The sequence below is a fragment of the Eptesicus fuscus genome, chromosome 6 (assembly GCF_027574615.1).
Source record: "Eptesicus fuscus isolate TK198812 chromosome 6, DD_ASM_mEF_20220401, whole genome shotgun sequence".
Taxonomy (NCBI): Eukaryota; Metazoa; Chordata; class Mammalia; order Chiroptera; family Vespertilionidae; genus Eptesicus; species Eptesicus fuscus.
In genome coordinates, this window is record NC_072478.1 from 10,375,090 (window position 1) to 10,390,410 (window position 15,321).

The 15,321-nt window shown below is 41.9% G+C and overlaps 1 protein-coding gene across 8 annotated transcripts in view; it reads left to right on the forward strand.

Moving 5' to 3' along the window:
* EBF2 (EBF transcription factor 2) overlaps positions 1-15,321 on the forward strand; it is a 200,905-nt gene that overhangs the window by 165,354 nt on the left and 20,230 nt on the right. For all 8 annotated transcript variants that reach the window (XM_054716793.1, XM_054716795.1, XM_054716792.1 and 5 more), the window contains one exon: positions 14,226-14,314. In XM_054716793.1, coding sequence (XP_054572768.1) covers positions 14,226-14,314 — 89 coding nt within the window. The remainder of the gene's footprint in view (positions 1-14,225; positions 14,315-15,321) is intronic.

Consider the following 15,321-nt stretch of genomic DNA (forward strand, 5'->3'; position numbering starts at 1 on the left):
GCAAATCAACCCAACAAAGATGGCAGGTTAATTTGCATACGCAGGGACCTAGTGGCCGGGGGTGGGTCAGGACGCTTGTGTCATTGCCATGGTGATGACGCAGGCGTTCGGCACCGCCCCAGCCACTCAGGGCCTCTGGGTAGCGTGGGAAGGTGGGGCCAGAGTGGAAAGAGGCAACTCCAGGGCCGGAGCGGAAAGGCGGTGCCAGCAGCCAGGGAAAGGAAGGCCCATTCTTGCACGAATCTTCATGCATTGGGCTTCTAGTCCAGGTATAATTAGCCAAAATGCAGTAATCAGCTCCCCATGGTTGTTGCTGCCAAGAACAGCATAAACAACATCAGGGCTCTGAAAAAACAACATATTTTCTTCAGACACATGACTGCAGGTCTGTTTTCCTCCAAGCGTGATTTGCTAAGTGCAGCTTGCCGCTGCAGAATTGGAGATCCACGGGAGAACATGGCTCAACAGGCAAGGGCCAGTTGCCTCTGTCTGGGGCTCAGGGGCAGGAGGTTCTCTCCTCCCCTCACAGACTCTTCCACAGAGAACGGGCAGTGCAGAAAATAGTCCTGGTAGGGACACCAAATGGGGCCACGGTTACTGGCTGGGCTGGGCCTTCTCGGCTGTCTTGAGAGACTGTAGAGCACGGCTTTTGGAGGTGGAGTTGCTTTGGTCTGTAATTGTGAAATCTGCACCGTCCGCAGAGACCTGCGCAAAGTCGTACTGCCTGAGCTGATGGATGGCAGGTCACTGAGGATGTGTGTGTCGATGGGCACAGTTGTTCCTATGGTTCTTTGCAGGATCCGGGCTAAACATTTGACTGCTGGTTAAGAAGTCTCCCACAAGTCCTGTCATTAGATAGAACTAGGAAGGCCCAAAATGGTGACAGTAACTCAGTAATCACATCTGTCATCTTTTGAGCATGTAGGGCCAGGCCTTATCTTATGAGCCCCTGTAATCACCACCTTCCCCCCAACATGCTGGTTCTATTGGTATCTTAACTTTATAGATGCAACTCCTACTGCCTAAGGTCACCACGCTAGGTCCAGTTCTGGCTGTCTTCTTCCAAAATTGCGTTCTTAACCATTAGCCTGTGCTGCTTACCAATACCATGCATACAGTAGAAGAAATTATGCCAAGGCCATGTGTTTGGCTTCATGTGGTAGTTTTACTTGCAAATGCCAATGGCCGTGGCTCCCTGGCTGCTACTCTGCAGAAGTGCACAGGAGACGGGCCTGGCAAGGGAGCTGAGGGGCGCAAGGGATGCTTCATGCTGCCCTGGTGCCCGGATCGCAGAGTGGGAGCCTATGAAGGGCTTCACATTCCTAAGAGATTACCCTTTCTGTGGAGAAATGAAGTTGCAGAAGGCAAAAGAGCACAGATTTCACTTTGTTATTAAACTTGAGGGAACTTAGCGTTGGGGCAGACAACAGTGATGACACCATTCAGAGGCCTGTATTTGCGTCCCAACGTTCTGGCAAATCATTTAAATATTCTTTGCCTAAATTTCCTAACCTAAAACAGGAACATATTTATTTTATGAGGAGATGAAATTATAGAGATATGCATATGTGTGTGTATATAAATAGAAGCAGAATTCACCACTGTGACTCGTTGGCAGAGGAACACAGTTTCAGGCAAGTTCTAGGTGGCTTCCTCCCTCACTGCTGTTTGATCACGGCGGGGGGCGAGGGGACCTTTTTGCATGTCTTTTCTGTAAAAGGTGAATTCTTTTTTGTTTTTGTTTTTGTTTGTTTGTTTTAATCCTCACCCAAGGATATTTTTTTTCTATTGATTTGTAGAGAGAGGGAAAGACAGAGAAAAAATGATGTGACAGAAACGTATCAATTGGTTACCTCCTGCACATGCCCTGACCAGAGCCTGGTCTGGGGAGGAGCCTGCAACCGAGGTACCTGCCCTTGACCAGAATGGAGCCCTGGATTCCTTGGTTGGCAGGCAGATGCTCTATCCACTGAGCCAAACCAACTAGGGCTGGATTCTATTTGGAAGCCCTGCCACATGGTGCCCTTAATATCTGGATCTAGGTTAGAAATCAGATTTTTGTTTGTTTTGCTTTTTAAATTTATTTTTAAATCACAGTTGATGCACAATAGTATATTCGTTTCAGGTGTACAACCTAGTGGTTAGACGTTTCTATACCTTTTGAAGTGATCCATCCAATAATTCTAGTACTCATCTGACAACATAGACAATTATTACACTATTATTGACTATATTTCCTATGCGGTACTTAGAAGTCAGGATTTTGAAGGTGATATAAAAGGCCAGCGCAGCCTGAGAACTTCGGATCTGAGATGGGGGAAGGGGCAGCGAGTTTTCAAGGGAGGATGAAGCCGCAGACGAGACCCGCCAGCCCAGCTGGCCAGGTGCACACAGAGGACCTGCTTACAAGGCATGTGGTTGAACTTAGAAGTTGGCAAATACCCTGGCTAATCCAGACACCCTGACAAACCAAAGAATTCTATAACCCCTCCCGCAGAACACTTCTCATCTTTCACTTTAGCACAAACAAATGCATTTGATTACCCGCCCCCCTTTTCATTATTGGGAGAAAATGTTCATCAAAGAGAAAATGGCCAAGAACAGGCAGCAGTTGGGAGGAGAAATGAGAGGCCTAGATTTTTCCCAAATCCCCTCAACAGCCTCATCCCCAGGGCTCGGCGTGAGGTGTGGGGTCCTCCTTTCAGCAAGCTGCACAAAACAGATGTGCAAGCTGATGGAAAATGTTAATGGCTCATCCACCTCACATTACTTCTTTTTCTTATACCATTATCCTGGAAAAAAGTCCATTTAAGATATGAATCTGAATTTTAGTTAAAAATGCCCAATTCAGACATCAAAATCTGGCCCGAGTACAATTGTTCCCTGTTCACAGTGGAAACAGGTTGAGTCAATGGCCCTCCTGGTAGCCTGTAGTTTTCCTGGAGTTGCCTCCACCCCAGCTCTTGTGAAATCCAGATCTGCCAGTCAGCTGAGTCTGAGGAATGATGTCTCCGTTGGTGGCCCCAGAATAGGGGCTGCTGTTTCACTAGAGACATCTCAGCCCCTTAATGGCCTGGTGTTCTCAGTTATAATATTCTAAATACACATTACAGAGCGCACGAGCATATTCATAACTGCTCCGTTGTGGCATTTAGATTTATCCTTGAAATTTATCTTTAATTTTTACAGTTGTCTCCTTAACCATGTATATTACTCCCTTCTTCAAACAACCTGTCTTGCTGCTGCAGTTTTTCTGGAAACCAAGGCGTAATTAAATATTAAATTAATATTTCATTTAAAATCAAATATCAAAGGCTTCTGTCTAATCTTTCACTTGTGCACTGCTGTTCTCGCCTCGTGTTCTCGGTCCTGTACCCACAAAGCAGGCTCCCCCTCTTAATCATGTGTTCCTATATTATCTTTGTCCTTTTCTTTTTTTAATTGGTGACACTGAACTGTTGCTACCTGGAAACGAACAGATGTAGGGAGAGATTTTAATGTATCAAAGGTTATAGACAACTTCATTCAACAGCTTAATGACTTCAACCCCATCCATCTCCACTTCACAAAGAAAAATTTCACTGCATCAAGCAGATAATGGTCTTGGAATCACAAAATACAACAACTTACAAGGGGTTTTAGAGGCCATTTAGCCCAATATTTTGTCTTTGCAAAGAAATAAAGCAAAGTCCCCCTGGCCTGGTCATAGGTCAGGGTCTGGAACTAAAACAGAGCCCAGGCCATGCTGGCTTTATCTCCACCACACCATCAAATGCTATAAAAAGAATTAAAAAGTATGACTTGGGAGAATTAAAATGTTAATTGAATGTAGCCTTTTAAAAAAATTTTTATTGATTTCGGAGAGGAAGGGAGAGGGAGAGAGAGATAGAAACATCAATGATGAGAGATAATCTTTGATCAGCTGCCTCCTACACATATCCTACTGGGCATGTGCCTTGACTGGAAATCAAACCGTGACCTCTTGGTTCATAGATAAACACTCAACTACTGAGACATGCCAGCCGGGTGAATGTAGCATTTGAATGTTGGACACATGAAGAGTAGGGCAGGCTGTTTTTTTACGCCTTCCAGTCCTGACAACAGAGTGGCCATCTTCGACCACATAGAAAGGTGTTCCTGATGCGGGTTTTCTCCTCTGCTTGCATGTCAAAGTCCATCTTCTGATTTGGTGCTTATCTGGCAGTCACAGATTTTAGTGTTTTTTAAGCAAGCTTTTCCCCCCATTGCTTTCTTAATTCTTAGAGAAGGCTGTGATTTAGAGTAGGACTGGAGAGATCCCATAGTTCTGTGGGCTAGAGTCCTCAGGAGACCCTGGGCTCTGTGCACTTCCGATAAGAGTGAGGATCCTTTGCTGCAGATGAATGCACATATGTACACACACACATCTGGGCTCAATCTTTCTAAACTTTTATGGGTCTCTTGATGGCCAGCCACAAACTCCACGATGACCCTAGGCTCCAGTTGGAGGCTGATTAAGAAAACTGAATCCTAGGTCCACATCCCAGAGTGGCAGCCAAGTGAGCACTCGGATCTTCCCTCACCCCATCAGCTTAGTTGTCTCCTCTCAAATTTCTGAAAAGGAACTCATTCAGTCCTTGATGTTGCCATCTTGATGATCAGTACTCTTATTGCTCAAGGGTATAAGTACCTCCTGCCTGCAGTGCAAATGCTGTCTTTGTCGGGGTTGACCAGGACTCTAACAATGAGTCCCCTTTACATGATTCCCAGTGCCCCCTATATTTTGGGGAAACAGAAGTGAAGACAAAAGCTGGAGTAAGCATTATCTGGTATCTGTGCCTCCTCTTAAGGAAATGAAAAATAACATATAGAATTTATACATCTCACCAGCCCTTTGGGAAAATTAATATTGAGCGCCAGCCAGCTTTTATTATTATTTTTAAATGAGTGGTTCCCAGTAGATATTTTTAGTTAAGTACTATTTACTTATAAAAGAAACTCTTCACACATTGCTCATAGTCTACATCTATTTGTTGGGTCCAAGATATGTAAGTAACCTTATATCTTATACCCACAATCAAATGAGAAATGACACATAAGATCCAGGCTCTCAGGAGAAATATTATGAAATCTCAAGGTATTGATGAAAGTTTTTCCAAGGCTGATCCAAATGGGATTTAGATTCTGTGGCAGTTGAAATGTGTATTATTAAACTCCTTAAGCAAACCCGAATGACTCCCAGTGGAGGATTAAGACATTCTATGTATAGCAAAGACGAAATTCTCATGTCTGAGTTTTCTCTATTGAATTCCCCCTTGATTACCTCCTGTAATATTTAACTTCATTCCATGCCATAATTATTTAATAAAAGGTAAATATAAATTATATTTCGGTGGGGATGTGACCTTTTACCTTAATGTTATGTTACTGAAGAAAGACATAGATAAATAGAGCCTATAGATTGAAGTGTATTTTTAATTTACTCTGTTTTTGCCTTGCCAGCATTTCTCTGTGTCCCTGTCAGCCAGGAGGTTGGCAGGGCCTCACAGCCCCCGCACTCCACGTGGTGTGAGAGGTTGTAAATTCACACTGATGATGGTGGTTAATGATCTGGTTGGCCCTCAGAGACCATCTTGGTGCTGGTCTTGGGCACCTCAGTAGCTATTTGAGGTTTACTTGCCTCACACCAGGCCTGAAAAGAGAGAACACCAGGGAGGTGGGGTGCGGGGGGAGCAGAATCAAGATGAGGCTGAATCCATAGGATACAAACACAACTGGCCAGTTGGGAAGTCAGTTTAAGTAAAACTTACAGTCCAACCTCGAGGTGAACAATTGAAACATTAACTGACTTTTCCTCTTATGGTTTGGTGTTGACTAAACAGTTTTGACTTCTGATTTTTACTTCCAACGTGCACTTGATTAAATGGCATTGTGTGTGAGTGTGTGTGTGTGTGTGTGTGTGTGTACACATGTGTGGCTATTCTCTGTCCATATAGATGACAGTGTGTTTTATTGCAGTGTTTTTCATCTCGGATACACACATAACCCATACCACAGCTGGTGCCTATGAAGTCGGGCAGAGCCCACCAAAGCAAACCAAACCAAACAAAATAAAACAAAACACTCAACCTAAGAAATAGATGGGTATGCCTAATCTACATATTCGGTTTAAAATGAATTGCTGACCCAATGTGGTCAAGATAGTCTTCTATTTCTGATTTAGGTGGGGAGTGAGGGGGGGTGGGCAAGATAAACCAGACATCACCCTGTGCTCTCTCTAATAGGAGAGAACAGTGGGTACAAATGTGGGATAAGTTCTATGAAAGGGAACCCGTCCTCTCCATCCCACCTCTGCGTACTGATGAGAGCCCAGCTTTAGAGAAACCCTCTGCCGGCAGCAGAAAGGACTGAGGAATAAGACGAGTGGAGCCCTGGTGGCCGCTAGAGCTCCAGTGAGAGGGGTGAGACCCAGCCCGGGAGAGCAGCCATGCAAATGGGAAGGAAGGGACAAGGGCACTAATGGAGAGAGTGGGTGGCTTAGGGGGGTTAGGGGAGCGGGGGGCTAGATTTTCTACTGTGTGGCTAGTCCCTTACTTTATAGTGAGCACATTGTGAGGACTCCCGTATCCATGATGTGCATTCTGTCCATATAGGAGAATCAGCACCTTAGGTAACGAAATGGTGCATATTTGACAAGAGACCAGGCAATGATTGATTTAGAGCATTTTGTCATCAAGTCTGTATGCCCTGCAGCACGGGGCAGCTGTTTGTGTTTACTGATTGATACCAAATGGGGCCTCGTCCCACAGTGGCAGGGAAGTCAGGCGGCCCAGGCTCCGTCTCCAGGTCTGCAGGGCTTTATGGGGGCTGGGGGGGGGGAAGCATGGGGAGTGTAGGAGTGGGTGACAGGAAACAGAGGGTGGCACGGCCACTTTGCAACACTTTCTCTGCTCTTCACCAGCTCTGGTCCAGTAGCTAAGTACAGAGGGGTAGCCTTTGGCCCAGGGGCTGCTGGCGCGCCTGGCTGGGGCTTGGAACAACACCTCCAGCTGTACAGCAGGAAAGGTTAGGAGCACAGGCCTTGGACTAGAGAACCCGGGGTACAGATTCCACCTCCACTGCCTGGAACTGCATTTAAAATGGAGATGAAACCCACGTCATGAGGTTGTCATGAGGGTAAATGAGCTAATATGTGTAAAAGGCTTGGTATAGTGTGGGTACCATGGTAAGCCTTCGGTAAATTCTAACCATGGTAATAACGGTTTTCACGATGAAATATTACAGCCACTAAAAATATTGTTATTAAAGAAAAAGACTGCAGAAATTGCTGTTTTTATAATGCTAAGTGGTGAAAACACGTTTACAGAATGATTCCGATCACACACGTGGGTCTTCTCGCATGTGTTTCTGAGTAAGATGGTAATGAGAATGCATATGTGTAATCTGCTCTCCCTTTGCCCCCGAATATAGAGGAGGATATTTTCAACAAAACATAACAATAAGGGGGGTAGTATTCAGGTTTGAAGCTAGGCTGTGTGATCAGCATGCCAAGAAGCGCTTGCCGCCGCGCTGGTTGTGCCCACGGGGCTGTGTTGGCGGATGTGTGAAAAGTGGACTCGTCCTTCACCTCCGGGAAAAGGAGAGCAGGGCCTGGAAGTGACAGGGGAGAGAAGGCCTGACCAAACCTCCTGGGTCTCCGCTGTCCCCACCTCAAGCCAGGGACGCGAGCAGAGCCTGGGAGAGTAGACTTAACAAGCTGCCCCAGAGAAGTTACCCTTTATGCGTGTGGAAAACAGAAAGACACTCTCTTATTTCAAGGGCTCAGACAGATTTCAACTTTTATTTTTATTGATACAACCTGACTGTGGGAGAATTGAATCAATGAAAAATGCAAGAGTGGAAAGGTTATGGTATCACAAAACTACTGGGCAGCAGACAGTGCAGTGAAATACAGAGTATTTAAATTATTGTTAATATGACTATGAAGCTTAATGTAAATATGAAAATTAATGTCTAAAAGATACTGACCATCCAAAGTTTAATAACAGGAATATTAGCTAACAATAAAAACATAACTAGCAATAAAAACATAAAAGTAAAGAGAATGAGGTCAGGAAATTAAAGATAAGCAAAAATATTTATATATGAAGGGGCTCAACAGACTCAAGTAATTAGAAAAAATAAAATATTTTTTAAGAACTCTAAAGGTATTGCTTTAAATTAAAATAGGATGTGTATCTTCCTAATCACTAGAGAAAAAAATATATATGAAAAACTATTAGAAAGACAGGGATACGTGAAAGGATAAATGTATAGTAGCATCCTATCGAATAATAGACAAATATGCAAATTGACTGTACCTCTGACACACCCACAAGCCACGCCCATCATCCAATCAGAGCGAGTATGCAAATTAACCCAACAAGATGGCTACAGCCACAGAGAGCAAGGTTTCCTAGGTAACAGAGGAAGTCAAGCTTTCCGCCTGCCCTTGCCAGGCCTAAGCCTCCACTCAAACTACAAAGTTTCAATTATAGAAGGTAAACAAATTCAAACAAATGGCGGCAGAATGGAGCTTGAGAGAGCAGGCCAGGATTGCCGCCGGCAACAGGGGAAGCAGAACTTTCCGCACACCCTGGCTGGGCCCACCCGCTTAAGGCAACAAAGTTTCAATTATAACCCCAACACAAATGGCTTCGGGCCTCGGAGGGAGCCCCAGGCTTGGCTCCGCTCCAGGCTACAAAGTTTCAATTGTAGAAGGAAAATAAATTCCAGATACCAGGGCCTCTGCTTGGGTTGCCAGGGGGCATGGCCAGCCTGCAAACCACCACAGGCCCCTCGCTCAGGCCGCCCCACACCCCAAGGGAACCCCCACCTGATCTGGGACGCCCTTCAGGGCAAACCAGCTGGCCCCCACCCCTGTACCAGGCCTCTATCCTATCTAATAAAAGAGTAATATGCAGATTGATCATCACTGCAACAACAATATAGCTGCCCCCATGTGGTCAAAGATCCTGCCCCCATGTGGACACAAGATGGCCACCACAAGATGGCCAGCAGAAGAGGGCAGTTGGGAGGCACCCGGCCTTCAAAGGAGGGCAGTTGAGAGGGACCAAGCCTGCAAGGGAGGGCAGTTGGAGGTGATCAACCCTGCAGGAGAGGGCAGTTAGGGGTGACCAGGTCGGCAGAGGAGGGAAGTTGGGGGCAAACAGGCTGGCAGCAGAGTGGTTTAGGGGGTGATCAGGCTGGCAGGCAGAAGTGGTTAGGGGCAATCAGGAAGGCAGGCAGGCAAGCAAGCAGTTGGGAGCCAGCAGTCCTGGATTGTGATTGGGCCTAAACGGGCAGTTGGACATCCCTCAAGGGGTCCCATATTGGAGAGGGTACAGGCTGGGCTGAGGGACAACACCCCCTCCGTGCACGAATTTCGTGCACCGGGCCTCTAGTTTATGTATAAAACTAGGAGCCCAGCGGGCAAAATCACACGGCCCCACCCTGCCTTGACACCAGAACCTCTCCACTCGGAGCTCCAGCTCGCATGACCCAGCCCCCGACCCCTCTGGCCTTCTCTGGCTGCTTCAAGCCCCGCCCTCAGGCCCTCCAGTTGCCTTGGGCTGGTCCTGCCTTCTCTGGGCGCCTCCCCACTTCCACCCTGTCTCCGGATGCAGGTGGGCGGCAGGGCACTCTGAGTGCGAGCAGTGGGTGGTGAAGGACTGGTGAGGGGGCGCTACAGGCTCTCACCCCAGCCACCACAGGATGGTTCCGCCTCCTCTGGACACCTCCCCGCTTCTGCCCCATCTCCAGAGCAACACCCCACCACGCACGCGCAGGCAGCCTCCTGCGATCGGTCGTGACATTACAGAGTAATGAACAATTTGCATATTCCTCTATTACATAGGATATGTTAAATAATGTGACCAAAAGATATATTAAATAATACATTTGAAGCATTAGCCACAGAACACAAACTAATATATATTAATTCACGAAACACTTAATAAATTCCAAAACACAGATATTCTCTAAGCCACCTTTTCAAAACCCAATCCAATTAACTAGAATAAATAATTAACAATTTAATACCTAACCCCCTAGAAATTTTAGGATATTCTCTTAGAAACAAAAGGAAGATAAAATTAGAAATATGGCTATTAAGAAAGTTACAACAAAGAGGTGGGGGAGAATCAGAAATAGAGGATTTGAATTTTACACCAATTACTATTGTAGAACCAATGCTTAGAACATTTAAAATACTGATGGCATGCATGATTTCCCTAAAAAATACAATGATAATGAGATATCCAGAATGATTCCAAGGTTTTCGATTGGCAAGCTGATGGACGATTTACTGAGAATCCCTTGAGCTTGGGGTATCTTGAGTGGGAGGAGTCTAGGGGACATCCGAGTGGAAATTTCCAGCCCGTAGTTGGAATAGATAGGCTGAATCTCAGGCAAGGGATCTGCACTGGACATAAAGATTTGTGATAGTCCGCATGTGGCTTGACATAGAAATCATAGGGGCACTGCTGAGGCTTGAGCAGGAGTTGTGTAGGTGAGCCAAAGACTGTCTTGGCAACCGTGGTGAAGAGCATCCCACCTGCAAGACACTGAGGAAGAGCAGTCGTGTAAGCAGGCCGAGGCAGCATCGCTACAGACGCAGAGTGACACTGGGCAGTGTGCGTTCAGGAAAGCCCATGGGTTGCAGTATTTCCAGTGTCAAATGCTAACTTGAGTTTAAGATAAGAATGGAAAAGTGCCTCTTGGTCTGGCTAAAATATTATTCGGTGACTTTGACAGAGCAATTTCACTGGGGTTCTTTCAAACTTTTGGTCAAGAAGTAATATCCATGCTATTAAAGTTTTATGGAGCATAGTATAAAATATAGAAAGCTTTTCAATTTACTGTTCAAAGCTGGTATAAAATAAAAATCAATCAGAGGCTGGATAGCACCATGAGCACATCCCAGTTATTGATATAGACACAAATTCCCAACAACAATAATAATAACTGACATTTGTTGACAATATGTGTCAGGCACTATTCTCAGTAATTTAATTGATTTAATCTTCACACCAATAGTCTTAAGAAAATATTAACAAATTGAATCCAGAAATATACTAAGTAAATTATAGACCACACTCATGAATAAACATTTAATTGTGGAAATATCGGGAGAACATTAATATAATTGTAATTTTCTGAAATTCCAATAAGTTCTGATAAAATCTTTTATCAAAGCATGCTAACGAATATCTGTCTCGAATAGCCAACACCACATTTGGTGGTGAAACATTAGTGTCATTTAGAGGACAGCAAGCAAAAATATCCACCCCCATCCTCGTTTTTAGACACTATTTGGGAAGTTTTAGACAACACAAGGATGGGATTAAAATAATTAAATGGGATCAATATGTCCATCAATAGGAGACAAAATGGTCATAACATGTAGATGCTATTAATGTACAAGTTAAGAATGAACAAAAAAAATAATGACATGTCAGGAATTTGGATACAAAATAACAGATAGCTACAATTTAGTTAAGATCTTTTACATGCCAAGAACTGTGTTGGGACATCATACAAATTGTTTCATTTAATTTTGATGGCAAACTCATAAGATAAATTCTAAACAGAAGCTCATCAAAATTAATGGTCAAGATCTAAAGCTGATTCTCTTTTTGAAAAAAAATATTTTTTTTATTGATTTTAGAGAAGAAGGGAGAGGGAGAGAGACATAGAAATATCAAAGATGGGAGAGAATCATTGGATGGCTGCCTCCTGCACACTGGGGATTGAGCCTGCAACCTATGCATGTGCCCTGACCAGGAATCGAACCATGACCTCCTGGTTTACAGGTAGATGCTCAACCACTGAGCCACCACAGCTGGGCATAGAGCTGATTCTATTAATGACTATACCATATATTGCCACACTACTCTCATACACACTGTCTGCACAGACATATAAAAACCTAAAGTGCTTTTAGGTTCTAGGAAAACTCTTAGCAAATGTGATGAGAGGGTAATCATAGTTATAATAAAAAACTACAAAAAGTGAAATACATAGCAAAAAAATAAAAGTGAGCAAAAAAAAAAATCTTATTACCTATATGATAAACAACGCACATTTTATTGTTGGACCTAACGAAGAACTCTTATATGTATGAATATGTAAACACAGGCACACATAGTGTGTGTGTGTGTGTGTGTGTGTGTGTGTGTGTGTGTGTGTGTGTGCTTACCAGATTTGGAGTTGGGATGGTCTATGATCTTTCTACATATAATACCTAAGAACACATTGGGATATGTTATTGTAACATGGTGACAGTCAGAGTGTTAAAAATATTAATTTAAAAGTGTTTTTACAAGTAAAAAAAGACTAATCCCCAATAGAAAAGAGAGCAGAAATTATTAATAAGTAGTTCATAAGAGAAGAAATTAAAATCATCAAGTACAGAAAAAAATTTCAACTTCACTGATGAATAAACAAGTGTAAGTTAAAATGCATTGCTGAAGGGAGTATAAATTTTTAGTCTTCTGAGGAGTGATTAACAGTATGTGTGAAAGGCCTTAATATAATGATAAATTTTGGTCAAGTAATTCTAATTCTTGAAATTTTCCAATTGAAATAATTAAAGCTATGTGCAAAGAATAATTATTGCTCTGATTTTTATAATAGTGAGAAATTAGGATCAGGTTAAATGCAAACATTAGGAAACTATTTAAATAAATTATAGATTATATAGTGAAAATACACAGGGATATTAAATAATGTTATAAAAGATTATTTAATAACCTGGGGAAAAGTTTGCTATATTGTTAAATGGATAAAAGTAGGTTATGTACCAGTGTGAATAGTATGTCTCTGAATAATTTTAAGCATGTGTGTGTTAAATCTGGAAGGATATAAGCAAAAATGTTAACCCACATCATTTCTAAACTGATGAGATTATGAGTCATTTTATTTTTACTTCGATACTCAAAATTGTTTATATTTTAAAATAAGAGCTGTGGTTTTGCTAGAGTAATAGCAACAAATATTCATAAAACATACGCAGAAAGGAAGGTTAAAAAGGAACTGTGTTTACTGCTGCCTAACGGGAGTGCAGGTGATTATTGCTTTATTTTTTGTATCTTTTTTCTTTACTTTTATCATGCATTAATTTCAAAACCACAAAATTTAAACCACAAACTTAAAACTTAAAGAAAGAGAGGAAGAAGTATAAAGGAATCTACTTCAAAAACTGTAGCATACGCCCTAACCAATTTGGCTCAGTGGATAGAGTGTCAACCTGCTGACTGAAGGGTCCCAGGTTCGATTCTGGTCAAGGGCATGTATCCTGGTTGCGGGCACATCCCCAGTGGGGAGTGTGCAGGAGGCAGCTGATCGATGTTTCTCTCTCATCGATGTTTCTAACTATCCCTCTCCCTTCCTCTCTGTAAAAAAAAATCAATAAAATATATATTTTTTAAAAAACTGTAGCATAGTAGAAATGCTGAAATATGTCATCCATTCACTCATTTATTCACTTACTTTACTATTGTTGACACTAAGTGCCTACTGTGTGCCAACCACTGTCTTCAACAGCGAGAACACAGTGGTAAAGCAAAACAAGTATGGAATTTGCTGCTATGGAATTTGCAGTATATGGTGGAGCCGACATTAAACAAATGTTCATGTGATGAAATATAAACAAATGTTCATGTGATGAAAAATATAAATATAATTGGAAGTGTATTATGCATAAGAACAGGGCTTATTGAGAATAAACCCATGGAAAGTTCATATATCTATGTATATATGAAAAAATGATATTTGGAGAAGAACTAATAGGAGATAAAGGCATACTTGGGTAAGAGAAGATGGGTGGAAGGAAGAAGCATGTAAAGGTCGTTAGCTGTCTTCAGAAACTGGGGAAGAGTTTATTGTGTAATATTTCTGATTATGTAAGGCTGAGCAGAGAATTACAAGTGTGTGCACTCAAGGCAGAAGTTATAAAGTAATTTTAATAATGCTGAAATTTTACAATCTCATTCTTATGGAAAAAAGCATTAAATTACCATGAACTCCAAAGATATGTGTGAATTAACCAATGTCAACAGCAAAAATCTTTAACTGATGGTATCATTATGTATCAATTCTTAGACAGGTAATATCAGAACCTTTCTATTACCTACAGAAGACTTAATTAGAAGTTTGTCTTGTGGAGAGGATTCATACTGAAAAGAAAGAGGACTTTTCTTTTTCAGCATTAAATGAACCCACCATAGACTATGGCTTCCAGAGGCTGCAGAAAGTCATCCCAAGGCATCCTGGAGACCCTGAGAGATTAGCGAAGGTAAAACACTTCGGAAATTAACATGTGAAAACGGTCTTGTAGGATTTCAGCAAATTTAGATAAATACAGAACCTTAAATCCCTCTAAAATTAAGTTAGGTCTTGAAATTTGGCTAAGCTTTAGATACAAGATGCACATAAAATATTTACTAACTGTGAAATATAACATGATTAATCTCTGAGGAAATATGAAATCTGAAAACTTGGGCCTATAAAATAGATACACTGTGAGTATTCAGCTTATAAAACACTGCCAACTTGATGAAAATAAATAATTGTGTAATTGCTTAAAACTGTAATTTCTCACTCCTTTGTATTTAAATATAATTTTATTTATGCATAATTACAGGGACACATTAGTCCTCAATCAAGTATTCACTGAGGACTTACTATGTATACAGGCATTTAATGAAGTGAAAAACACCTCCATCTACAATTTATATGAAGTGCATCACTTTGAAATGAATTTGCTTATGAAAATTATATCATAAATCTATCCCACTATTTTAGCTTTCTTTTTAAAAATACATCAATTTATTAGGTATTCAATAAATGGGGAATTAATAAATTTTAACATTTATGTTTGCATTTTAAGCACACACATTATAGTATGCTATGCTCTGTTTTCTTTACTGTGAGTAAAATTTAAGTACCACAGTTGCTTCTACATCATACTTTTATTTCCAGTTGGAAAAATCCCCAGCCCCACTATTAAATTAGGTGATATCTGGAAAGTAGGTTAATAGCAATTTAAAAGGCTGTTAAAAACAGGAGGTGGAAAAGACAAAATGAGAGGAAAGGGATTACTGAATACCAATTCTCTCTGGTTAAAATGAACAGGGGAAAATGTTATTGGAAGAATTCATCTTTATTAGAATAAAATTTTGCAGAAGGTATTGCCAAGAGAATTTCAGTACTATGGACAACTCCTTGGCAAGCAGCTAAACACAGGTCAATCAATCATTTTAAGAATACTTGATTAATTAGATAGAGTACCAGGTTTTTTAA